This window comes from Corylus avellana, chromosome ca7 (assembly GCF_901000735.1).
Source record: "Corylus avellana chromosome ca7, CavTom2PMs-1.0".
Lineage (NCBI taxonomy): Eukaryota > Viridiplantae > Streptophyta > Magnoliopsida > Fagales > Betulaceae > Corylus > Corylus avellana.
Genome location: NC_081547.1, coordinates 28034999 through 28062392, shown reverse-complemented (window position 1 = coordinate 28062392; position 27394 = coordinate 28034999). Strand labels below are relative to the sequence as shown.

General features: G+C 35.2%; 3 protein-coding genes across 10 annotated transcripts; 2 read left to right on the top strand and 1 right to left on the bottom strand.

Moving 5' to 3' along the window:
* The first annotated feature begins 330 nt into the window (after nucleotides 1-330).
* On the top strand, nucleotides 331-7526 carry LOC132186722 (uncharacterized). 5 transcript variants are annotated; one of them, XR_009440767.1, is made up of 9 exons: nucleotides 331-762; nucleotides 1113-1289; nucleotides 1375-1536; nucleotides 2610-2711; nucleotides 2793-2863; nucleotides 2980-3047; nucleotides 3563-3673; nucleotides 3797-3836; nucleotides 6944-7031. XR_009440767.1 is itself a non-coding variant. In XM_059600745.1 (8 exons), the coding sequence occupies exons 1-8, from the start codon at nucleotides 559-561 to the stop codon at nucleotides 7259-7261; spliced, it is 1014 nt and encodes a 337-aa protein (XP_059456728.1). In that variant the 5' UTR covers nucleotides 332-558; the 3' UTR covers nucleotides 7262-7526. The 5 variants fall into 5 exon arrangements, 3 of the variants coding, with proteins under 3 accessions (XP_059456728.1, XP_059456727.1, XP_059456729.1); XR_009440768.1 differs by lacking the exon at nucleotides 3797-3836 and having other exon boundaries at nucleotides 6944-7014; XM_059600745.1 differs by lacking the exons at nucleotides 3563-3673; nucleotides 3797-3836 and adding an exon at nucleotides 7197-7526 and having other exon boundaries at nucleotides 332-762; nucleotides 1387-1536; nucleotides 6944-7120.
* Nucleotides 7527-8398: 872 nt separating this feature from the next.
* On the bottom strand, nucleotides 8399-14998 carry LOC132187152 (protein DA1-related 2). Of its 3 annotated transcripts, none has more exons than XM_059601350.1 (12): nucleotides 14525-14998; nucleotides 14163-14329; nucleotides 12767-12854; nucleotides 12515-12629; nucleotides 11651-11771; nucleotides 11392-11475; nucleotides 10652-10771; nucleotides 10298-10510; nucleotides 10150-10212; nucleotides 9915-10030; nucleotides 8994-9052; nucleotides 8399-8908 (listed from the first exon to the last, which is right to left on the bottom strand). In XM_059601350.1, the coding sequence occupies exons 1-12, from the start codon at nucleotides 14568-14570 to the stop codon at nucleotides 8586-8588; spliced, it is 1515 nt and encodes a 504-aa protein (XP_059457333.1). In that variant the 5' UTR covers nucleotides 14571-14998; the 3' UTR covers nucleotides 8399-8585. The 3 variants fall into 3 exon arrangements, with proteins under 3 accessions (XP_059457333.1, XP_059457334.1, XP_059457335.1); XM_059601351.1 differs by having other exon boundaries at nucleotides 14163-14326; XM_059601352.1 differs by having other exon boundaries at nucleotides 14163-14302.
* A 7640-nt stretch (nucleotides 14999-22638) lies between these two features.
* On the top strand, nucleotides 22639-26870 carry LOC132187402 (serine/threonine-protein phosphatase PP1 isozyme 4). Of its 2 annotated transcripts, none has more exons than XM_059601702.1 (4): nucleotides 22639-23185; nucleotides 24085-24644; nucleotides 24753-24976; nucleotides 26572-26870. In XM_059601702.1, the coding sequence occupies exons 1-3, from the start codon at nucleotides 22984-22986 to the stop codon at nucleotides 24939-24941; spliced, it is 951 nt and encodes a 316-aa protein (XP_059457685.1). In that variant the 5' UTR covers nucleotides 22639-22983; the 3' UTR covers nucleotides 24942-24976; nucleotides 26572-26870. The 2 variants fall into 2 exon arrangements, with proteins under 2 accessions (XP_059457685.1, XP_059457684.1); XM_059601701.1 differs by having other exon boundaries at nucleotides 26554-26870.
* The last annotated feature ends 524 nt before the right edge of the window (nucleotides 26871-27394 follow it).

Here is a 27394-nt window from a genome sequence, read left to right as displayed (position 1 = left end):
AGCCAAACTCAACTTGAAAGAATATTCGCAAACAAAATAATCAGGTATATTCGGCAACGGGAGATATTAGGTGCGTCCGGTTCTATTTTATCACAACAAGACAATAACAGCTGCAATCTGACTCGAGAATCCTACAGATCAGCGACTCTGGCTGGTGATACCTGCCTTTTGAAATAGAACTGCCCGTATAGAAGGAAAATTACCTCAGCGGTTAAGTTTACGATGACGCACAGCCTAGCGCACTAACTTTGCCCCGTAAGCCAAGCAATGTCCAAACGACGTCATTCTCTAAGATAAAACGACGTCGGATCTGGTATTTCTCTCCTACGGCGTTCAAATCAAGCGGAGGGAACAAAACCAAGTTACAGACCTTAAAGCACAAGCAACAAGAAGGAGAAGAAGAAGAGGAATAAAGTTAGGGTTTCGTAGTCCTTCACTTATCTGCATTAATTTCTCGATCTATGCGATTCAGCGAAGTCTGTTTCTGCTTATGATCAAGTTCTTCTAGGGCACAAATTTAGAGAGATAAAGAGAAGCTTACGCGAGAGAGCTAGGACCATGCAAACAGAGGCGAGAGTAGGAGTGGTGGTGGAAGGAGGAGGGCAGAGAGCTATAAACTCGGGCCACGTCGATGGCGGTGCGAGGAAGCTCGCGCAGCAATCGCAGATCGGAACGGTGTCGCAGCTTCTTGCCGGAGGCGTCGCCGGAGCTCTCAGTAAGACCTGTACGGCGCCGCTTGCTCGGCTTACGATACTTTTCCAGGTTTGAGTCTCGTCTTCGCTTTTCTTTGTCTTTTGGTTCACAGAGTTTGGTTGGTTGAGTCAGTTAGGTTTTTATGTGATATGCCAATGTATGAATTTTGGGTTTGATTTGTTTTGTTTGGGGAAATGTTGGGTAAAGAATGAATTTTTGAGCTATGTGGATTTATGTTTTATTTTTTAGAAATTTGGCTCAAAGAATATGCTTCTGGGTATGCTTGAGTGGCACGAGCCCTTAGGTTGATATATTCTTGTTATGGTTATGCGTGATGAGAAATGTGTAGGAAAAAAATTGCGAGATTATGTTGGTTGGTGAACATTGCGTTCGATGATCTCATCTTTTCTTCTTTTTAGGTGCAAGGTATGCACTCTGATGTTGCAACATTGAGAAAGGCTAGCATATGGCGTGAGGCTTCGCGGATTGTTAGTGAAGAAGGAGTTCGAGCTTTTTGGAAAGGGAATCTGGTTACAATTGCTCACCGTCTACCTTATTCTTCTGTCAATTTCTATGCATATGAGCACTATCAAGAGGTTGGTAGAAAATTTCTATAGATATAATTGCAGAATATGGGGATAGTGCTTCTAGTCATGCCCTTATACCTTGATCATTGATTAGACTGTGTTGCAGATGCTAAGGGTGATTCCGGGACTGGAAAACCACAGAGAAAATATGGGTGCAGGCCTTTGTGTGCATTTTGTTGCTGGTGGTTTGGCTGGAATAACGGCTGCTTCAATTACTTATCCATTGGATCTTGTAAGGACACGCCTTGCAGCTCAGGTAATATCACATTTGGCTGGAAGGAAAAGTTGTGGTTTATTTTTCCAGTTCTTACCGTTCTCATTTTATAAGTTTTTTAAGCATTGATAGGTATGGTTTGGGAACATTACTACTGTTCTCATTGTGATCTTCTTTTTTTGTTCTTTTCTTTTTTTTTTTTCTTTTTTTTTTCTTTTTGTAAAGTTAGTGTTTAAGTTGTTTGCAATGCGGCTTAAACATAGGATGTATCAACTAGATTATATGTTTTTTTATTTTGTTGGTGATTTTATAAGGTTAAATTCATGAGTCAAATTTGTAATTTCTTTTAGACTTTCATATTTACAAAAAAGTTTTTTTTTTTTTTTTTTTAATCTAACACTAATCTGCATTTATATAGATGCATGCAAATTTTCCAATTCAAATATGGGCCTTGTTCAGCCACTATGGACAATAGACATTATATATAATATTCCATATAAGATCTGTGAAGTTTTTCAATTTATATCTCCTTACAATCATTTGAAATGAGATCTGTTCACAAATCAATGTTTTCCAGTTTTCTCATCATATGCCCTTTTGCCTGCCATGGATTGGATAGCCTACCAAAAAATGAGGTCCAGTACTTGTCAAGAGTTCATGTGAGATTAAGGTTTTGTTATTTTTTGGCAGATGTGATATGAATTAATGGCATAATCTTTTGAAGGTGTATCCTAAAATGATGGTCCTAAGGCCTGTACCTCGATTTGTCATGTGTTAGGTGATGTGGGTCAAGTTGGCACCTTAGTCAAGTTTCCATAGGAGTCAGCATTCTATCTCCTTGTCCCAGGGTAGATTTAGTTTCATATTATGTGGATCTGAGCTGTTGTAGAGGGCCATGTATTTTTTTCCCCTTAGAGAACTGGCTTGGTTGGGTTATTGAGCCCTTTATTTGGGGACATGTATTTAAGTTTCTATTCTTGAAATCCAAGTATAATGAGAAAAGGAGTCAAGAAATATTTGCCTTGTTGACTTTAAATTTTCATTTGTAGTTATGAATTCTTATTTTGAATTTGAAATTACTTTCTCCACTAACTCAACTGGTTTGAACTCTACAGACAAATTTAATATACTACAGAGGTATTTGGCATGCTTTACAAACCATCTGCAAAGAGGAGGGCATTTTGGGTCTCTATAAGGGGCTGGGAGCAACACTCTTGGTATTCTTCCGTTTTCAATTGTGATTGCATTCCAAGTTCTTTTTCAGTGTGTAGTTAATTGCTGTTCTGTTGCTAATGCAGGGTGTCGGACCAAGTATAGCTATCAGTTTTTCAGCGTATGAAACCTTGAGATCTTTCTGGAAGTCGCATAGGTATCACATCATTAATTCATTCTGTAATTTTATCGATCTGATGTCGCTTCTTACAATGCTATTGCCTGCATCCCATTTTGTGGCCTATTACCTGATATTCACTATCTTCACATCAGGCCCGAGGATTCTACTGCTATTGCCAGTCTGGCTTGCGGAAGTCTTTCAGGAATCGCGTCATCAACAGGTGAGTGATCTTAGACCTCCTACATCAGAAGCTTCTCATGTGTTAATTATATGTAGGATGATTTTTGAATCTTGTGCCAATTAAACACAATGTTATTGTAGTCTAATAAACGCTATAGTAGGACCAGACCAGGGAAAAAAAGCATTAAAGCTGCAAAGACCAATGCACCAATTGCGGTACACTAGAGTTGTAATTTGCTACTTTCTCTATACTAGCTGCAGATTTTATTTGAATACTCGACCTTTGGATAATAGTTTGTCTGCTCTATGTACTATTACTAAAAGAAACAGAAGAATATGTAATTCATTTGTTTGTCTTTCATATTTCTGTGAATCTGTCTTGGATGTTATGATTCTTATTGGACTCCTTTCAATTAAACCTTGTATTAAATGCAAATTGGGAGCTGCTTCAGTTAATGAGCTTTTGGTTAAGCTATTTCATTTGTTTAATTAGAAATTGTCAATATTAAATAAAATAAATTAATACGTGCAGCTGTGACTATGCTTTTGATGCAGAGAAACAGGGTGTGGTGCAGACTCTGCACCAAGTATCTAACCAGACTGACTGACCCCTAGAGCCAGAGACCAAAGTGGAGTTGTTTTTTAATCTGGCATTTGAGAAATTTAGTAAGGAAGTCAACAAAAAACTACCTTTTTCTTTTCATTCATCTAACGTTATCCTTTATATAAAGATCTTTCTTGGATTGACTTCATCTTTTCAACACTTCCTCGATAACTTGTCTCCCCAAGCTTTGCAGTGGGTTCCATTATGGGGTGGCTCTACTCGCAGGTGAACCTTTTGTTTTTTTCTCTCAGTTAATCAAATGTGAGAGGTGTCCTCCTTGAGGTATGCTTCTCAGTTAGGCTCTGGTTGCAACTGATTGATGGGTGTTGGTATCCTTCAAGCCTTGCCAATACTTGTGAGGACTCCTTTCATTTATTTCTTTCAGAAAATGAAACGGGCAAAATCTTTTTATTTCTTATTTAACTGCAATGACTTCAGAAAGATTCATAAAGGTGGTGGTGGTGCAAATCCAGAAGCAAAAGCCTAACTGACAGTCTATTTTTTGGAAGCAAATTAGTTGCTTCTGATTGAATAGATCTGTTGCATGTGTCAAAACGTTTGCTATGACAAACATAAACCATGCATATCCATAATCTTAATGTACATCCAATAATCGTAGCCTATCCATATTGTGTCAAAAGATTCACCTTTCTAGGTTCGCCTGGTGGACTTGAGTGTCTGATGTGAGTTTGTTATTCAGCCTTCACTTATGGCCTAATCGCTGATAGCATGTACTCTTCCTGTTTAAGTCATTTTACATATGGTTGTGTTCAAATGCTAGCATTATCTTCTGGCGGATCTTATAAAGTGAAGTCTCATACAATCTATGACCTCATCGACAAGAATGAAACCTAGGGTTCGTTTGGTAAACGATTTCGTTTTTGTTTCGATTCGATACTGTAGCAAAAATTGATTGATGTGAAAAAAAGTAAAAAAAGTAAGAATTTTTTTTTAAAAAAAAGTAAAAAAGTAAGAATGTTTGGTATGGAAAAATGAAAAAAATTTGTTTTGTAGTGATTTTTTTTATTTGAATAGTAATAAAAAAATGATTGATGTGATGTAAAAAGTAAGAGAATGTTAGAAAAATGAAAAAGTGAGATGAATAGTATTGTGCCGAAATCATGCCAAAACCGTTTATCAAACGGACCCCTAATTTATTGTGTGCAAGTTCAAAAATCATTCAGAGAGAAGTATATTTATCATCTCTTTGGTAGGATATTATTTTGGATAGAGCTTTAAAGTTTCTCTTAGAGTGCATTTTTCAGTTTAACAGGTCAACCATCATTTACTGCATCTAGGAATGACCATTGAGTCCATTAAAAAATTGCTTCTTCATCATTTTCTGGAAGCTGCTAATGGGTTCAACTTCTGGAAGCTGCTCATGCATTTCAACTTTTCTTGGGCATGTGTACTAGTTGTATGTGGTAGTGGTGTACCACATTTTCTATTGGCATGGAAAGTAGACAATTGATTTGGATGTTAGATGTGTCGTAGACATGATAATTCAGATGTGAGATTTTTGTAGATGGTTTTTAATTCATAATATGTATATACATTTTGGATGAATGAAATTTTTCCAGAAAGAACACATTTACAACACTACAGACGAGTAAATCCATACATCACCCTTGTATCACCCGAAAGTTGATGTGTCGTGGTCCCCCATAGCATGTGGTGTATGGAAATGGGTTTCTTTTGTTTGGGGGACCACGCCACGTTAGCTTTGAGGCGATACAAGGGTGATGTATATCATTGCTCAATCCAGAATCTTTGGAACAGAAGCTACAATCAGTAGCTTTACTACATCAGACAACCAACTATACATCTCTCAACCAAAAGAAAACAATTAAACCAATACAAAACAGTTTCAAACTATAGCAACTATAATCATTCTGCAGCAAAGTATATTTTCTGAAATTCCCCAACTTCTACAAAGCTCTATGTTTCCTTGTGTCTTGTTGAATTTTCCACGAGCCATAATCCTATCTCTTATCTCCCAAGTGAAACTCTGCAACAACTTTTCTTTTGTTTTAATCTGGTTTCCAAATTTTAGATAATTTCTCTGTCGCCACAGGTGATAAACTGTCGCACCCCAGCACATTTTGCATAAGACAGCTTTCATCTTCCTTCCATTCCATTCTTTTATGCCCTGTTTTAGAATATCTTCCGACGCCGTAGGAGGACCATCAATTTGACACTTCTTCATAACCTCCCTCCCAATTCCTTTTACCAAAAACCTCAAGCAAAAAACAAGTGATCTCTCCCCTCAATGCAACAATACAATGACATTACTATGTTAAAACCCCATTGCATCAATCTTTTACCTGTAGATAAACTATCCCTCTAGCCAACCAAAGAACAAACGCATGCTTTGGGATGGCCAATGAGTACCGAACTATATTCCACCAATCAACCGTTAGCATATGTTGCCGAATAACATTCCATGTATCAGAACAAGTGCAAGTACTCTTCTTTGAAATTGACCATACAGGTTGGTCATTTTCCCCAATCCTCACCATACATAATTTTCTCTGCATCCCAAACCACCTCGTCTGATCTAGCAGCTGGCCAACACCATTCTTTATATTTCAAAACACTTGCTAATCTTGCTTCCACCTTACTTCCTGCATCATAAACCAATCTATGACCATATCTCAGATAAAGAAAGCTTTCCGGATGCCATTCATCAAGCCACAAATGAGTATTGGTTCCATCTCCAGACTGAAATTGAATGAAATTTGTTGCCACATCTTGTAGCTTCAATATTTTTTTCCCAACTCCAAGAACATACTGCCAGTATATTCACTTGTCATAAGCATTTCCCTTTCAGCAAATACTCTTTAGTCCAAGCTACCCATAGGGATCCAGATTGTGCACATATATTCCAAATGTGTCCAAGGATTGCAGTCTTGTTCCATTCTTCCAATTTTTTCAACCCCAAGCCACCTTCTTTCTTTGGCACACAAATGGAATTCCATTCTACTTTTGCTGTAGCATGATGAGTATCATTATCTCCCCATAAAAATTAGGAAACTTCTGCTCCATGGTAGCAATGACCTTCTTAAGAAGTTGAATATACTTGACCATAATATTTCTCCATGGTATTATAATGGTGGTTCTCATTTGTGAGCCTTGTGTTTGACTGGCTTCAAGATGTCGTTTGTGTAGAGTTAATTAGTTTTTTTTTTATAAGTAAAATAATATTAACAATGAGACCTGAAAATGTTCATGGCCTTGATAAATCTAGTGTGAAAACTTCAGTTTAACAAATGCCGCCTGGTTATACGAGCATTGTTCATATCTTTTCATATGTTTTTCACTACAATATGCAGCAACATTTCCGCTGGATCTTGTGAGGCGCCGTAAGCAATTGGAAGGGGCAGGTGGCCGAGCTCATGTCTATACAACAGGCCTTTTTGGTACATTTAGGCACATAATCCGGACAGAAGGCTTACATGGGTTGTACCGAGGGATTCTGCCTGAATACTACAAGGTGGTGCCTGGTGTAGGTATTTGTTTTATGACTTATGAGACACTGAAGAAGCTTTTGGCTGCCTGAATACTACGAGGTGGTGCCTGGTGTAGGTATTTGTTTTATGACTTATGAGACGCTGAAGAAGCTTTTGGCTGATATTACGGACGGTTCATAGTTGCCACCACTCTCTGGGAGCCCAGACTGCAATTAACAGGATGGGGTGGTTGAATTGTTATGTAAGCTCATTTCTTTTCTTGGGTTCTCTCATGGTAGTTGATTTTGTGCTGCTGTGAGAATTGCATTTTTGCATGTATAGATAGGATACAGAACAATTAAATTTCATACCTAAGTGTACCGACAGACACTTGTCGTCCTGAGAATTCTCAGTGATCATCCCTTCTCAACACCTTTATTTTTAGTTGCAAATTTTTGCTGTTCTTTATTCATGCATCCTTTATAAATTTGAAATTGTAGGGTGATCAAATCTCAAAGAAATTGGGGTGAATGAGCCATATCTCACCTCTTTTATTTGAAGCTCCTAAGAGTCTTGCTTTACTGGTTCTATTGTCGGTGTTCTTTTCAAACTGCAAATATTGTTTCTGTATGGTCCATGGACATAGTTGCTGAGTTTCAGTCTTTTTGGCGCCTTCAGATTTGGGGCTTGTGGATCGGTTATAAAAATAGCTTAGGTAGCACGAAAATGGCCAAGTTGTGTGAAAGTTGTGTGGGAGAGAATCCTGTGTTTCAATTTATTTGGTGAATTCGGATTAGTTGGTTAGTGTTTTGGTTATGTGGGCTTGCCAGCCCATAAGCCCAACATTTTGTTTCTTGGTTACGCATACACAAATCCAATCTGCTAGTTTTTCTTTAGGGCACCTTGCTCGACCGACAGAATTCAGATGGTCTGTTTGGTTTAAAGGGTGCTAAGCACCAAAGCCAGAAGGATGGTGTGCATGAGCGATTGACCCGTCACGACGAACCACAGGTTGGCTTCAATGAGTAGATCGTTTGTAGCAATATTAACAATCATCCTAAGTAAATTGTGGTGCGTACGATAGACTATAAAAAGTAGGAAAACTTGTTCTGTATGGGATTTGGGAAGTACCTGTCTTTTCTTTTCTTTTTTCTTTTTCTGGGCATTGTTCTCAATCAAGCAAAATGTTCAGAGCAACAAACAGTGAACCAATGACTTGGAAGTTTCAGAGAGTTTATTGAGCAATGTTGCCTGACGTCATAGCCATTTTTATGATGCATAGAGTTTGCTAAAGAGTATCCAGATAAAAGAAATTACTCATTTACTTTACACATTCAGTAAGAAAAGGCATATTATTAGGCTGGAAGAGTTATTTTGGACGCACGTCTCCCCCCCTATGTAAATTGAAGGGGGTGGGGTTGCGTCCAAGCTTTTGTTGCAAGCTGAATTCTTTTCCAGAGAAAGCAGTTTCTTTAATGGGCATAAAAGACGGAGGAGATACAGCAATTGAGAACATTTCTTCCTATTACAATGGGAAACTTCCGGTCATATGGATGTGGTCAAGAGTACGACGTAAACCATACCTATTGACAGCTGCATTAGCGGCCCTAAATCCTCCTCCATATGCCGGGGAAGCATCATTGGCGATTTGGTGCATGAAAAATTCACCCAGTTTATTTTCCACGTCAGACTTTCCACCTTTTTTCGATGATGATGATGATGATGAGGAAGAAGCTACTGATGTAGATGGCATGTTTTTAAATCCAGGCATCACTTCTGACTCAAGCCACATGTATGAAAGCATCTGACAGATACCTTCCTCTACCTCGGGGTTAAGATTACGGTAGCCTGCATAATTCAAAGCAATGAAGATGAGAAATGATGTATATCCAAAGATATCATCCATGGAGGAGATTTCAGAAGGGCAGTCTACCTTTCAGGCGTAACCAGCCATGCATTAACTCATGGGCAAGAATAGCACCTGTGAGTAATCTGTATCCAGCAAAGATATTAAAAACAGTAAGATATGGGATATTTTGTGAAGAAGTGAATCTTCTTGTGTTGCACACGTATAAGACCTCCAGATCTTCTTGTTTTAGTGTTTAAGCTTTTTGAATAAATGTTGTCAATTCAAAAATATACATTTTCATTTCGACAAATAAAAGATTTGAACTGCATGTTCATTTCATTTGAGTTAAAAGCTGCCGATCCAGTTTTTCTTTAAAAATAGCAGGGTAGTGAAGTATCACTACAAGCTAACTTTTCCCAAAAAATTGGTTTCAGCAAACCAATAAATTTGGTTCCAAACTGATGTGTCATCATCCCATGTGATCTGTTATTTTAGTAAATAAAGGCATAAGATGATGGGATGGTGACCATGACACATCGATTTGGAACCAAGCTTTTGGGAAAAAAAAAAAAAAAAGTCTTAAGAAACCTAGCATTTATCACTAAGATATCTCGAAACAAGGAAATCAAGTGAACTTTAAAGCTTTCTTATTTTTCTAATAAAGATTTTATCATTATATATCAAATCCTTTTCGTACATGATAGTCCATCTCTCTCTGCCAAAAAAATCACAAACCTCTTACAAGAATTTTGTTCTGTTACCTAATTGCAATACAGAGTCTTTTTGTCTATATATCAAAACATTGGCATTATAGCAACTCTATAAGAGCTTTATGTTCAAAAAACACAACGCAAAGCCAGCATGTTCACCTAACAGCCACTTTTCACTACTCACTCTAATGTCATGCCATGAGTACTTCTAAATTTGGAGACCGAGTAAAAATTAAAAAAGAAAAAAAACACACACACACACACAGAGCATGGAGGAATTGCCATTGATTATCACCTTGGAAGACCATAGAGAACAAGAATAGCTGTAACTTCACATTTTCGAGTAAGCTTTTGGGGTTGAGTTCTCATTCCCACAAGTCGGTAGCCACCAACTCTCGGCCTTTTGAGTATCTGAATAACATAAAATAATAAATCACAAGGAAAGCACCTCATAAACAATTAATACCCTTATTAATTTCGTTCAAATTTAAGAAAACAAAATTAGATAGTACAAATTTCTGATTACATACACTAGTGACAGTCTGCTCTTCCGAAAGACATAAACCCCTTGTCTCAGGCATGTGATGAAAGCCCTGGAAATAACCAATTCAAAATCAGAGAGGAATTTCATGAAAAAAATAAATAAATACAAACGCATAACAAGAGATCATTTATTACATGCTTCTCCCCGACAATGGCTTCATTAAGTGCTTGTCTTTCAACCAGAAGCATTGGAATTTGCTGATCTAGTTTCATGTTCATTCCTTCATAATAATCTCTTATGGCATGGTAAAGGGGTTGACAATCACCGGTATCCATGATAGCGGATTCCATGCACTCATAGCATAAACGCCGACCATCTTCCAGACAATAGTATCTCGCATTCCAAGACTTGAAGAGGGAGGAAAAGAAAGGGGAAAAATAACAACTATAAGCATATCAATTTGAATTCATACGTATTCAATTTCATCTAAGAAAACATTTTGGAGGTACCATAATATAAGACACATATTCCATTGCTTAAATTATTACCTCTAAACGTTCACAACTACAGCAACGAGCAGTGATATCATGCTCATGTGATGGACAGTATTTTTGAGACCAAAATGGATGGCACCTATACTCGATCAAACCAGCAGCATTTGTTGGAATCTGGATAGTTTTTGTATGTAAAAGTAAGAATGTAAATGACTAAAAAATCATGACGGTAAAGCAAGATTAAATATAAATAAGCTCAACTAGATGGAACATGATGATTGTTCTTCAATCTGGCCCTCCACATAAAAGAGATTAACTAACACTCTTGTTTCCTCACCATATAACTAACAGGATTTCAAGATCTGATCATTTGTAATAGATATGCTTCAGACTTTCTTACATTACTCAGTCATTATAAAACATCCATTTTATGTAGCAAACTTTCAAACATCTCAAAAATTCTCTTTTGAAACTAGTCTAGTTTGCACGTACGTGATATCAAAGGGCTCCGGTATATGAATGAAATGTTGAAATTTTAGGTAAAAAAAATATTTGAAATTTAGCCCTGATCGTTGAGACCTGCGAAACCCATTTGGCATATCCCGGTCAGGTAGCAACCCACGTTTAGATGATAAACCCAAAAAATTGTACTTCTTTAACTACATAAACATACTAGTAGAAGATACTTACAAAAAGAAAACATACTAGTAGAAGACAAGGTATGACCTAGAAATAGCAACAACAACAAAAAAGCAAGCAATAGAGATCAAATGAGCCGTAGTAACTTCTCTTACAAAATGGTGGCAAACTTCACATTTGGGATGGGTCAGCTCTTTAAAACAAGACTTGTGATAAGGGTTCCTTCCTGACAAAGAAAACTTGGATCAACAGAAAAAACTGTAAGAGCTCGTTGAAGGAGAAGTTTCATCATCATCACTTGTATGGCTACTTTACATCTAACTTTAAAAACCTCAAAAATCAGTGATACAAGGGGAACAAAATCAAATAGGAAAAGGAATATTTTATTATAGAAAGCCAAGAAGAACTGATTACCTCATGCTCAGTAATTGGGCGACCACACGCACAACAGCAGAAGCAGTCTGGATGGAAAAATGTTCCCATGCATCCCAAATAATTGCCATAGCCTATTTCACGTTTGCAACCATCGCATATCCTGCAAGTATCCACAAAAAAACACATGATCAATCAAGTTCAAGATTGTAAAAGTCACAACTTCCAGACAAGCAATCAATTTTTTTATCTTTTTCCAAATCATTGTAACAATGGTTACGATGATATTTGACAAGTCCAGTAGCAACTATACTGAAATAAATATGGAATTCAAGCAAGCCATGTACGACCTAGATTATCCTCATCAAATCTCTCAATATACAACCAAAACTTTTGGCAAACTGAAATGCCTTCATTACCCAATCAACAAAAGTAAGTTATGTTCTTAAATGAGTCCAAGGGAAACAAGAAAAATAATAACCAATGAATTTAAACATTTGCAAGAATGTTTGTGAAACTGTAAGTAATATGCTGTGGTCCATTATTGACATTTATTGAAAAAATAACTTTTTAATTCTCAACTAAGCTATATGTTTATAAAATAAATTCTTTAGAAGCTAACATGATTGATATAAATGAAAAAATCTCATCAGTATCAATAAGCAGAACACTACCAAATTATTAGTAACTCTCATCAATTAATCAGTTATGCTTTACTTTTTATAGACAATGAAGAATTACAGAGCTTTTCCCGCCAAGAAACTCATTAATTTCTAATATCAACTGGTATAAAAGGTGGCTTGTCTTGACTAAAAGCAACCAACCACAAACTCAATATTACCAAAACACCTAGCATTTGACATGCTCACGCTGCACATAATTACAACCATGGCTACAAAATCTTACCTATATTCCCTTGGATAATATGGTACATGGGAATAAGGAGGATATGTAGGTGAATGTAGGCTACCCTGAAGTGTCCTAGGAAGCTCTTCATCATTGTCAGTCCGCCTTCTATACCCTGGGAAAAAAGAAAACAAGAAACTCAATTTTAAATCATGACTTTGTGACGAGTGTGTGTGCGTGTGCGTGTGAACGTACGTTTCTAAGAGAGCACATAATTATTTGTTTTAAATCTTCAATACTGTAAAAACTTACGATTTCGTCTCTTTGAATCTTCAGACAAGGAAAGTGCGATTGCATGATCTAATTCCTCTTTTTCTTTTTGAGAGCTAGAGCGATCATCCTGATGACAGTAAAAGAACTATTTAAGGAAAAAAAAAATCTTCCTTATTAACTAAGTAGTAAATATGAAAAGATGAACATTATGTGATGTGAATGAAATGGAATGGAATTTTTTCAACTAAATAAGCATCAGCACTTTTAATTTTTAGGAGATGTCAGATACAATTTCATTGCATTGCTCATGAAGGCGTATTTCTCAAAGCAGAAATATTTGTACATATTTTCATTCTGTCTACAAGCTTTATTCTAGTTATATGTAAGCATAACTCTACATGAATTTCAAATAATTTACTGGCATAGATAGAATAGAATTCCATGCAACAATTTAAACAATTCTACATGTTAAAATATAAAATAAATGATTGAATCCATCCCTTCCCTTCTGGGATAAACGGTGATTTAACATAGTATCAGAACAAAAATCCTGAATCAAAACCTCGTTTTTGTCATTTAGCTCTTATTTTAATTAAATATTCCACATATTATGTCTCACTTATTAAAGGAGAATGTGAGCCCACACGTAATAAGAAATATTAAAATATAAATTAAATGATTAAATTCATCTATTAAGCTTAAACTTTTAGGATAAAAGGTAATTCGACACTACAAACCATTAATCCATGCAAGGTCTTCTGCCCAAAAATTCTACACCACTTCATTAACAAAGATTAAATGTGAAACCGTATTTTTTGTAACCTAGTTATGGACATCCCCCAATGGGAAAAAGAGGACAAGTGTACTAGTAATAGAAACTTTAAAATTTGAGCAACTATTTTAATGAGTAATGCCAATGACCATCTTTTTATCTTCTTTTTATCCTCTTAAAGCTGATATGGCTTTTAAAATTACCATTAAATTTTAGATGAATCATATTTGAATTTTGATCAAATGGTAATTTTGAAAGTAATATCAGATTTAGGAGGATAAAAAAATGGTCCCTACCATTACTCATTTTTAATAGAGGAATTTGTAAAGCATTTTGGAAACTTAAATATGCCACGAGACAAGTAATAACCGAGCTATCCATAAAAATTATAAAAATAAAAAATAAAAAAAAAAAGGTAATATGCAGCAGCAGAACAATATATCATATGAAATTTAATAGAGAAGCTTATTTCAATTGTAGAGATAAGATTAGAATTAAGATCTATTATATTAAATTACCGACTATCCTAAAAACTTCGAAAAATAATAAATTTAATTATTTAACAAATATATAAAAGTATAATAAAACATTTGAACCAATATCTTCGACTAATGATGATAATTAAAATTGAGAACAATAAGAAAACGATGGCGTATTGTTTACCAAGGATCTAGACGGTGCACGCAAAACCATGTTTTCCTCACCGAGGATCTGCGGGTGTCGGCCACCTCCTCCACCCCCTCCTCGACCGGTCCCACTCTTGAAAAGCTTACTCAGCCATTTCATAAACCGAGACTTTCTCTCTGCGTGCGAAGAAACAAACTCCCCTGCTTACCACAAATAATTTCACAAATCTAACTTAAAAGACACTGAAAATAATCAAAATTCAATTAAAGGATTCGACTAAAATTTATATATACATATATGATCTTTGAAGCAATTTTTCGAACAAGTTCAAGACGATCCGTTGGCGGTATGAGTTGCAAGTGCAAGAAGCTATAATTGGTTGGTTAAGCGAGAAGTACCGTAAATACAAGGTTGAGAGAGGTGGCTGACACCAGAGGGAGCCATGAGGATGGCGAGCTATGTATAGAGTTCGCCGGAAGATCAACGGGGTCAAAAGGAAGCGCAAAAGAACGAAAAAGACAAAGAGAAGGAAATAGAAAGAGAGAGAGAGAGAGGAAGGAAGTGACGGGTTGGTGATAAAGGACGGAGGAGAACAAGGCAATAGACATCGTTAATAGCGGCTGGATGAAAAAGAGGGGGAGAGAGAGAGAGAGAGAAGGAATCTCTGAGAGCGAAAGGAAGAGTTTTGGAGGGAAAGATGCTTCGCTTGGAAAAGAAATGAAGGGAAAGTAGAGGGGTCGCTGAAAGTTGGGTTTGGGAAGGAATCTGCTGAGGCGGAGGACAATAAAGTAACGGTGGAGGCCGCAGAGAATCAACTAGAGGATTTTCAGAGAGACAGAGAGAGAGGGATCGATGCGGTATGTGCACGCATGGGTCGGAGCTGGAAGAATTAATTTTCTCTCTCTTTCTTTCTGGTTTGAATTTTTTGAAGGAATTTTGCCGGGTTAAAGGAGAAGGAGTTTCAAACAAGTGGCCAAATTGTTCCCCTGAAATTACGAGACTGCCATGTCGGTTCTTTAATTTTTTTTTTTTTTATTTTTTTTTTTTTTTGGGGTGGGTGGGGTGGGGGTTTAAAATAAAACAAAGGAACCAAGACAAAAACAGAGAAGAAAAAACTAGTTAAGGGGATTAAAGAAGTTAAGAGTGCATTTCACACAACGATTTTGTTGTAAGGCAAATGCACAATTTTAATTAAAATTGAAAAAATGATCTTGACCGATCGAATGAATGTAGCAAATAACCAACTTGAGAAGCCTCAATTGATGCTCAATCGACCACGTGTCTCATAATGAGATTTGGTTGATGTCTCGGTTGATGCGGAGGGTGCATTGACTGAGCTAGCCCAATTTTAAATAATTAGGTTTTTTCAAAGGGAAAAAATTAGTTAGGAGTTTGAGAAAAGTTTTAGGGTTTTCAAATGTTAGTGATTCTAACAAAAGTTGTAAGTAAACTATCTTACCAACAACATCGAGTTATGATTTACATGCAATGTTTTGATTGAATAAAGTACACTATTGTAAACTGTTTTACTGATATATGCAAGTAAATATAAGGCATGCATTGTTTTAATAGTGAGTTGAGACTTATCTTTTTTATGTAATTTCATGATAGCAAAAAGTATGTTGAAATGTTTGACAAAACGTTTTAAGAAAAACAAAATTAAAGAGAAAATAAACGATCTCATGAATAAGAAATAAAGGAACATGTAATGTAACATGTCTTAGTATAAAGTATTAAAAAGTGGAATGGCTAATTAAGCAACGTTAGATGGGAACAAAAAATCAAAATAATATGGTCATGGGATTTGTTGGGAGCTTGACGACAGTCTAATAAATGGGAAATGCATGACTGCCTTTAACGACAACTATTAACAGTCAAAGTGTGATAGCCTACGACAGCGGTCTAATAATCAATCATAAGTGAGTGATCGAATGATCGATTTTCACATGGCGACGACCGTGAACAATCATGTCAAAGTTTTTCCTCCCTCTCCCCCATATCTACATGTGTATATTTTGACACTAAATTTGTCAATATTAAAAACCTAGCGTATGTATATTATGAATGATGGTTGTGCAAAATGTTTATTTCTTAGTGCTATGGTGATTCAATATGTGATGTATTAGTTCAAAAAAAAAAAAGTATACATAGCATTTCTGCTACATTGTTTATCAGGAGAATAGTAGTAGCTAGTGTGATGTGAATAATGTTTAATTAATAAAGCATTTCTTAAGGTGGAGGCGTTACATGTCAGATAGACATTGTTTGGCCACAAAAGTAGTGGTATGGTTTTAAGTTTGATACCAACTATATATTGATTATTATATTAGCTATAGCACTAAACTCACAACTATGACTAATTGCATGTGGTCCTATTAAAGCATTCCATCTGTTATTCTTGTCTCGAATAATGCTGGTTTTTGTCTTCTTTTTTTTTTTTTTTTTTCATTTCCTTTTTCGCCTTTATGGACCATAAAAATAATCCTTCTTTTGTTCCTTTTTAATAACTACTTATATTGCTAACATAGTTTCAATATCTTCTTTTCAAGATTTTCCACTTCCCAACATCACTCTCTAACAAATTCCCCTCTCTTGACACAATATAGAGACAGGAAATCAGGAATCCACTTTCATCACTTTAGTAGTTGGTACTTCAGAGAAAATTTCCCGTCCGTCCACTACATACTGCAATTTTCGTTATTTAAAACTGCTCACTTTTGAGAAAAATAATGTTGTCTACCCTTTGAAAGGTTGAAGATCCATAAATCACTCATCTCAAAATTTAAGTTCATGAATTATTCACACAAGTTGGATTAGTATTAATTGTCTTGGATTTTACTGATATCTTAATGGGGTTAGGTCAAGCTGTAGGTCAATCGATCTTCAGGGAGCGTTAACGGTTCCCAATAAATTTAGGCCCCTTCAAAACATTTCCGAGAAGGTAGGAGCTACCATATTCACACCCAACTATAGTAGCCACAGTTAAATTTTAAAAAGAAAAAAAATTGATGAAAATAGTTAAATTTAATTATTTAATTAATATTTTAACATTTATTTTTAGGTGTGATCAATTCAAACTATTCATTAATAAGTAAGATCAAACACGTAAAATATTTAATTAAAACAATAAATGAACTGCATAAACAAAGTTTGAATTTAAGACATTTATTGAGTTGATAGGGATGGATAAATTTAACAAGGAATGCCGCATATGTTTCAATTTCTCCTTTTAAATATTTTTTAATTAGTTTCCCTTCGATAATGTATTGCTAGTATTTGACATTTTCGGCTCTCGCTCATCTCTTCCACTTTCAACTTAGATTCCTCCTTAAAGTGTGGCTGCAAGGAAAACTCCACCTTAGAAGATTATCAAAAAATTGTCATAACGTTTCGCATTCAATGTCGTGTTTGCCTGCTCAACCTCTACCAAGAGAATTTGGTTCTGATTTGACCAAGTAACGATGAAGCCATACAGAATTAACACAAGAATCTTCTTTACTTTTCAACTACCAAACCTTATAAGGTTTTGATGCGATTGAAGTCGTGTTTGGACAGAGCTTTCTTTCAAATTGAGTTTGAAGAATCTATAAATTTGTCATGTGCACAGTGCGCATGCTTTTTTTAATTGCATGTGAATGGTGAAAAACATATACTTTTTGTAATAAAATTTTCTCAAACTCTATTAACATTGTAAAAAAAGATATGTATTTCTCACTTATTTAAGAGATACACAACAGTTTTATAAACTGGATATGAGAAAATTATTCTAACCCAATTTTTTTTTTTTTTTTTTTTCACAATTTGCTTTGGACTCTTTGAATAAACAAGTAATTCCCAAACACGTATACATGCTCTTTTTGTTAATGTTTTTTTAGATGATGTTTTATTTTTTTTGTTTGAATAAATGTTTTGACGTGACATAAAGATAAATAATTTTGAGTATTTTGAGATTTTTTTTTTTATGTAAAAAAATATATATATATATATATATAAGGTCTAAAAGAGACGGTGATTGTCATACAATACAAGAAAAGAATACGAAATCGTAGCTGGAGCACCTGCAACTAAATTTTTTTTTAGTGAAAAAGAATATAGACCTTTACAACCATGTTACTTCCCTTTTAAGGTTGTACAGAACTACCTAGAATCAACGTAAACCTGCCTTTTAGGTTGGCATGTTTATTTATATTCACGTATAAAAAATATGGAATATATTATGACATTTTTCTTGGCCTATGATAATCAAATCAAAAAGGTTCTTACAAATTAAATTGTGACTCAACACTTTACTGCCAAAGGCCTGGTAGAAGTTTCTTGGAAGTTAATTAGCCCCTATTCTATTTCTTTAATCCATCTGATTCTTCAGGAAAAAAATTTCATTTCCTGCTTCCTTTCATCTTGATTATGCAGTTGATCACTTGATCGTAAGGTCAAGTTCAGTCAATAGAACTAAACTTGTCAGCGAAAAAACACTATAATGCTTACGTTATTAGCATGTGTTTCTTATAAGCTCAAGAGACATATATACCTTTAGAGACATGGTTACAGAAATTCCTACCATCTAATTTGGTAGTTTGTTACAAATTTATATTAGGGGTAACTTCACTGAAAATTCATGAATTTTCACCCGATTTGACAAACCCCATAAACTTTAAAATCGTTCAATTTAGTCTCATGAACTTTCAATTGCAATCAATTTGGACCCCTCCGTCAAATTTTAAATGTCACATGATGTTTAGATCCCTGACTTTTTTATAAAATTTTAACTTTACCCTTAATTCAAAACATTTTTTATTAAAAAAAAAAAATCAGAGATATTTCGGTCTTTTTTTGTATTTCTAAACCCTAAATTTGACAAAAGGGTTCAAATTGAGAGCAATTAAAAGTTTAAGGGACTAAATTGAGAGATTTTAAAGTTTAGGGGGGCTTTGTCAAATCGGGTGGAAGTTTAGGGGTTTTCAGTGAAGTTACCTATTAATATTATAAAACACGTTCTTTCCCTATCATATGAATCTAAATGAGCAATGTTATTTAGTAGACTATTATACAACTGTCATACAACTACAATGACATGACAATAGAAATCGGTGTTTAAATCAATAATGACCGGAAAAAAGAAAAAATTAAGGATTAATTTTTATTATCACATCATCCAAATTATATTACTGTCATATAGCAGTTTACAAAATAACGTTACTCTAATGGTGTGTTTGACATTGCGATTTCATAAATAAAAAAATGTAATTTTAAACCAAATTACAAAAAATAGATTATTTGGGATTGCGTTTTTTAAAAATCATGATTTAAAAACTCAAATTTTGCATTTTTAAATCGCAGGTAAAGAGGTACTTTTTTGAAAACGCAGAATTTTGAAGGCTAAACTGTAATTTTAAAGGCCAAATTACAATTTTGTCAAACCCTTAATTACGTTTTTAAAAATCACCTTTTCAAATCATAAATTTTAAAATTATTCCAAACTCAAACGATTCCATTAATTAAGCATATGCATACCCGGCCCGGGAGTCATGTAAGCCTTGAAACTTTCTCTGCTAGCTAAGAAAGTGTGAGGGACAAGCCAATTTATTCTCAGCTTCAGATTTCCAACTTCTTTTTGGGGGACGACGGCGATGGAGAAGTGATTAAAAGGCAATAATATACCTCTGACTCAAGCCACATGTAAAGAGAGCACCTTGAAGATACCTTCCTCTATTTAAGCTATTCATGATGTGGGAGCTTTTCCAATTTAAAGTGAAGTGACTGGGCTTAGAAAATAACATGAAACTAAATTATTCCATTTTGTAACATAATTGCAACAAATAATGTCACTTCTTAATTATTATTATTTTTATTTTTAAAAAGAAATGCATTAGATAAATACAGGTGTGAATGGAGTACAACAAGGATAAATCAAAGTCTGGCTACGAGCTTAGCTGACAATGTTTTACAAGATTTACAAATTCGACATGAATTTAATATGAAATTAAATAGTTAATGTTAAATGATTAGCTTGTTTAAATAGGTTGGGTTAAATTTGGGCTATATATCTTATATTCATATTTTAATACGATCTGAACTTGGCACGTTACAACTACATAGGAAAAGGAAGGAGACAAATTTTTTCACCTCTTAAACTAAACTTTAGAGAGCAATTCATGAGTTTCAAAGGTGAATCTCTTCGGGCATTGACAACTACACTTTAGAGGGCGATTCGATGGTGGTTTCCCTTGCCCTTCAACATCTAAATTTCAACTAAGATTGGAGAATCTCCTCCCTTCTCTTGGACATATTGTAAGATATTGAATATATATAAATGCTAATTAACAATATAATTAGCAGCGGAAATTTAATATATATATATATATATATGTACCTCCAGCCATTGCTTTGCTCAAGCAGCTTGAAGAACGACTCCACAGCAATCAAACTAAAACTAAACAATTTTATTGAGAGGTTCTTCTGACCTATGCCTTCCAGTGAGTGCTAATTGATGGAATACACAGGCCTTATTTATAGGTAGGTCAGGGGACCCTCAATTAGAGCTGTTACCTTAATTATTCCTCCCATCAAGGAATAAAAAATCAATCAATACAGCTAATTGATTCCACAAACATTAAATCATTAATTAAATCAAATACTTGTTCCACAAGAATTCAATCAGTGATTTAATTCAGAATATTTGATTGAAATCAAATACTTGTTCAACAAGAATTAAATCAGTCATTTAATTCATAATATTTGATTTACATAATAAGCTTCAAATTGGAATAGAATATTGAACACCGTAATTTTATAATTACAATAATATATGTAACATAAAGGACATACTTAAATGGAATTTCTTACACATATGTCTTCCATTGTAGCTTCTTTTTCTTGAGAAGCTTGTAAAATTAAGAGAAGTGTGCCTGGTGTGTCAAAAGAATAATGTTTTAAGGCAGAACTTTTATCTTAATTTTATTTATCAAACATGATGTGACTTTGAAAATTATAAGTAGATCAAATTTTCATAATAATCTATCGTAAATTCAATGATGATTATAGGGAGATAAAAGTCATACTTATAGTTGGTGTACTGTGAAAATATAGAAGAAAAGAAGAAAATTTGTAAAGAAAGAAAAAGAAAGGGAAGAAGAACACAACGATAAAATATAAGACTACATTTTGTCTACATTAAATTCGGTGATTTGAATGTTATAGGAGAGAACAATATATAGGCATATGAAGGGAACACATCCCATATATCATAGCATGAATCATCCGTTGTGATGGAAAGTAATATGTAATCCCATGAAACTTGGAGGAGTAAATCATGGGATTGTTGCCTTACTTAGATATGCTTGACTTGATCAAATTTTATCTTCTAATATATATGAACCAGCAATGGCCTCAAGCCGCTTTTCCATGAAGAGTTTTGTCTGTAAAAGAGGTAGAAGACGTCAAAAGCCCGCCAACCGTAAAAGATTGGAGGGACTCCGATGCCCAAGTTAGTAAGGAGCATGAGAGAGAGCTCTCTCATGTGAGGAGAGTATTATTGATAGACTATATAATCGATAGATATTTGTGTACCTCAAGCCTTATATACCTGCATATAAAACCTTTTAGAGTCCTCTACCGTTTGTTGGAGGAATCATGGTGTCTTGGATCGGATCTAGATGAGTGGCCTTTGGGTTGTTAGCTACTTGGATCACCTAGTGGCTTAAACTCATCCGGTCACATACTGGTTGGACTTGATCTAAGTGTGGGCCTTCTTTTTAGGTGAGTATTTACTGGGTCCTCCACTTATAACATTATTCATGTCAAAATGGGCCTGGTTATCTCTATTTGTAGAGGAAAATATCTCCCCCCTAAGATTGTTAAAATTTTTGAAGATTTTTTTAAATTTTGGTGGAGCCGAGGTCAGGGTATTCTTGCCCCTGCATAACATTATTTACATCTATATCATTTTTTTTTTTTTGGAAGAACATCTATATTATTAAATACAATAATATTAAATTCTAACCATAAAATAACTCATTTCTATTTTAAAATAGAGATGATTATATTTCATACGGAGAGAAGAGTACAGTGTCAAACGGCAATTTAGGAATTAGAAAAAAAAAAAAAAAGGGACAATTTAGGAGTAATTGATAAATAAAAAGCAAAGTAAAGATCACTAGGAGGCTAATTGTGAATTGCAGCAAATTGGAACACCCTTATGTTGAGAGGGCAATTGCGAGGCCCACCTGCCCCGGTCATACTTGGAGTGTATTTTTCAAATTTCTTTTAGATCCAAGATCAAGAATGTCCTTACCTGTCAACCCTAAAGCCCAATTATTGGCAACATTCTTTTGCGCACTATTCAATTCCTAAAAACAACACTAAATTCTTGGGGGGCCCGGGCTTCTTTGAAGTGCTTAGGTTGCCCATCAATGCGTAATTACGAATCAATCCAGTAATAATATTGATAACCCGGATCGAAAGGTGTCGTAAAGCTGAAAATTTCAAATTTCTACGACGCGACGCCGTTTACTAACTCTTCCAGTTTTCCACATACTCTATCATACTCTCTCTCTCTCTCTCTCGGCCTCCGCCACATAGGAGTTGCAGCCCTGCATCTCCATCTTCAAAGCCTTTGACGCGCCTTCATTTCTCCCTCTCAGAATCAGAAAATCTCACCCAAAATAAGAATATATAAATTCTATTTCCCATTCTCACTTTCCTTTCCCGAGAATATATTCTATATCACCGAAAAAGTAGACCATAAAACTCTCAAACAGGACCTTGAAAACTTGAGCAACCCCAAACCCCCCCCGGGTTTCCCTAATTTCTAGTATTCTAATCGTAGCCGTCGAGGGGGGGTGGGGAGGATCGGAGTCCAATGGCGACGCAAGGGCAGGGAGTAATAGACCCTGCGGTACTGGACGACATAATCAGACGGCTGACGGAGGTCCGATCAGCGAGGCCTGGGAAGCAGGTCCAGCTCTCGGAGGGGGAGATCAAGCAGCTCTGCGTTGCTTCCAGAGAAATCTTTATTCAACAGCCCAACCTGCTCGAACTCGAAGCACCCATCAAGATTTGCGGTGCGCACTACTTGTCTTATCTTTTGCTTTTGCCTTTTCTTTTTTTCTTTGGTGAAATTTTCTTATGGAAGCTTCAAGATTGGATGGTTTTTATGTGAATATTCTTTTTTCTGATGTATTCTATTTCTTCATATGATTGGTTGATGGATATACAATGTTATCTTTTAGAGTAGTTGAAGAAAATTGAGCCCTCAAGTTGTGGCAGAGTAGTAGTTTGACATTCTATTAAACAAAGAAAGAAATGGTTCTTGGTGATTTTTTTTTTGTTCTTTTTGGTTTTTTGGTAAAAATATGAGGGTTTCAATGGAACTGAGTTTTGTTCGCACTGCTGTGTTTCCGCATGTTTTCTCTTAAAGCTAGTTGTTTGATATCTACTTTCTTGTAGGAGATTATGGTTATTTCAATGAGCTGAACAACTTTGATTAATCCAACACTTTAAGAAGTATGTGGGAACTTGGATGGAGGTTGGGGCCTTTGTACTTTTTGGTACCTTTTGAGGGGAGGGGTTGCAAGATATGCTGTTAAAATCCGTGGTCTATTGATACCTTAGCCAATGTATTAATATGAGTGTCCGATGGAACCGTGAAAAATGGTAACATGGCTGGTTAGGGAGTAAGCAATTTGTTTGAGAAATCCTTGTTATGTCCCGGTTAATATCATTAGAGGGATCAGGGCAAGATGATTTCCTTTATCTGAATTCAACCCAATTTAGTTTTGAGTGAGTAGAGCAGGCTTTGAACTATAATTGGCATTTCAAAACAATTTCCAGTAGGACTAAGGACTAATTCTGTCCATCTCATGCTCAGAGGCAATTGTAATTGTTCATTTGTGTGTGTTAATTGTCCTAATTTACTGGATTTGTATTGTCTGACTGCGTGAATTGTCCTTTCTATTTTCAGGTGACATTCATGGACAATACAGTGATTTACTTAGGCTTTTCGAATATGGGGGATTTCCTCCTAGTGCTAATTACTTATTTTTAGGGGACTATGTGGATCGCGGCAAGCAGAGTTTAGAAACAATATGCCTCTTGCTTGCCTATAAGATTAAATATCCTGAGAACTTCTTTCTTCTAAGAGGAAATCACGAATGTGCTTCTATTAATCGGATATATGGATTTTATGATGAATGTAAGCGGCGATTCAATGTGAGACTCTGGAAAGCCTTTACAGACTGTTTCAATTGCCTTCCTGTGGCAGCTCTTGTCGATGACAGAATATTGTGCATGCATGGTGGTCTTTCACCTGATCTGACAAACTTAGATCAAATTAGAAATTTACCTCGTCCAACTGCTGTTCCAGACACTGGATTGCTTTGTGATTTGCTCTGGTCGGATCCTGGTAGAGATGTTAAAGGATGGGGAATGAATGATAGAGGAGTCTCATACACCTTTGGCCCTGATAAGGTGTCAGAATTCTTGGACCATCATGATTTGGACCTTGTCTGCCGTGCCCATCAGGTCATTGACTTTGCCTTTTCTTTTATTTATTTTTCTTATATTTTCACTCTCGTGTTCTACTCACTAATGCTACTCAATCTGGACACGTAAATAATTGCTTTGGTATAGGTTGTGGAGGATGGGTATGAATTCTTTGCCGACAGGAAACTTGTTACAATATTTTCAGCCCCCAATTATTGTGGTGAATTTGATAATGCCGGTGCAATGATGGGTGTAGATGAAAACTTGATCTGCTCTTTCCAGATTCTTAAACCAGCAGAGAAAAAGACCAAGTTCATGATGTCAAACAAAATTTGATGGTAGCTACATCCATGCTCTTCGTCTTAACCAAGGTTAGCTGATTTTTACTGCTTCCTTCCCTTATTTTGTGATAAGTATGCGTCTTGGTGGTTACACAATTTTTTTTAGTATCATTATCATGTTATTTCTCTTGCAGAAGGGTTGGGGACATTGGGAGGGGGATTGTTGTTCAAAAACTTTGTAGTTTTTCCTTTTAAATCAAGTTGTTCAGTTTAAATTTTATGACTACGTGCTACTTTTAACCTCTATTCAAAGGTTTGAAACAAACATTGAACATGCATCTTTGTTGGGGCCTCATAGATATTCTATGGTAGAAGCTCTTTTCCAAGTTTGATTTTTATAAAGAGATTTTTGAGAAAACATATTTTTCATCAAATATTTATTTTTTCCTTGTTTTTGTTCAATTTCAAAGGTTTTTTTTTTTTTTTTTTTTTTTTCATTCTAATCATAGTTTAACTCTAAATTATTGAAGATGCTCAAATGTACTTCTTTCTTTGTTTGAAACTGAAATTTTTGGACAGGCGAGATAAGTTGGATGACTCATTTTTGCCTCGAATACCATATAATATATTTTATTTAACTTAGGCTGTGTTTAATAAGATTTTGAAATTTTTGTAAAATTTTCGAAATGGCAGGATTTAAATTGATGAGAACTCCAATCCCATGAATTTAAATTTTCATTCTTTGGGTGAATATTTTAAAATAAGAAGAAGAAATTAGAGCATTATAGTAGCAACAACAATGATGTTAATATGTTAGCAATGACCTAATGATGGTAGTAGTATGGTGCCTTGGGGGGGGTGTGGGGTTGATAATGTACTTTGTTTTTGCTGTACTCTCTACCCAGCAAATAACTTAGGTGGTGTTTAAGAAGATTTTGAAATATTTGTAAAATCTTCGAAATGGTGGGATTTAAAATTGATGAGAACCCCAATCACTTGAATTTATATTTTCATTGTTTGTATAATAATATTAAAAAAAAAAAAAACAACAATGGTAATGATAATAGCAATGACTTGATGATGGTAGTAGTACGGTGTCCTGGTGTTGGTGGGTGGCAATGATGGTAGTGGATGGTTTGGTGATGATAATAGTGGTTTGTAATATTGCCGGCAGTAGTGGGTAATGGTGGTGGCAGTGGTAACAGTGGTGGTGATAACAATGTAAAGAGTAATAGTGGATGGTATAAGAACGTTAATGGTGATAAAATTTGTACAATGATGTTTTCCCAAGGAATTTAAACTTGGAAACTTAGATGTTCGAAAATTTCAAATTCAAAATTTAACATATTTTTGGAAAAATCTCTTCTCTGCTTACCTAAACAGAAGAAATTTCTCAAGTTACAATGTGAAGTAAAATCTCAGTTGAAAGTTCCTCATTTAAACTCAACATTTGTATTTAGGACAAATACGGGTTCTTGAACTCGTAGGCTATCATTATGAGCTGAAATTTGCATGAAGCATTCTGTTGATCTACATGTGCATTATCTCATCTTTAGCAACAGTCTTAACAAGGGTCTCTTGTATGTTTTGTTGGTGCTTTATTATATCTTGCATCTCAATCAATGGTGTATTTCTTCACCATTGTTTATTTGTGTTTTCTCATGCAGATGTCTTTTCCCTGTCAGGTCTTAGGACCAGTAGTGTGGAGGGCACAAGGCAGAACGTTACTCTTTTTGCTCGTTTAGCTTTACCTGTAGCACTTCACCTGTGACACACTCTGTAGATATATTTGACTGGGTAATTCATACTTGTGCTTTTTCCACTGTGAGCAACAGAAACGAGGCCGTTTCTGTTGCCCACAATGAAATGTCTGTGAGCTGTTTGTCTCGATGAATTTAGGCTATTTTTTATGTTAAAAATCGTGATTGGTAGCCTTTTATTACTTACAGTTTTTTAGTGTCATATTCACGGTCTTCTTGCTGGCTATCCATATTTATGGCAATTTGATTAATTTTTCTGCTGTTGCTTCATAGCACCGGATTTTGCAGTAGCAAGAACGCTTAGAACGAAATCTGTATTTCCTTGCTACGCATTTTGTATACATTTCTTAGAACGTTAACACATTATAATTTATATCATGGTCTTAAAAGGAAAAATAATTTTTACGTATCTAACTTGAGCCAAATACGCTTTATATATCAACACTATTATCATTTGCATTAATGATTTTAATATTTAAAAGATTAAATTAAAACTATGAATAGTATAAGGATAAAATTAAAATCTGGTAAGAACCAAAATTGTATTTTGGACATATTTTATTTTACGAGGAAGAGGAATGCCGCGGTTTTTCCACGTGTTTTTGGCTATAAAAGCTTGCCTACAATTACAGATCAAATGATGCCAACAAGACCCATTCGAGAAGACTTCAATGAATATTTTTTAACCTCTTATTTTCAATAATGTTACCTTTGTAATTCTAAAACTCATATCAAGTTCAAGTAGTAT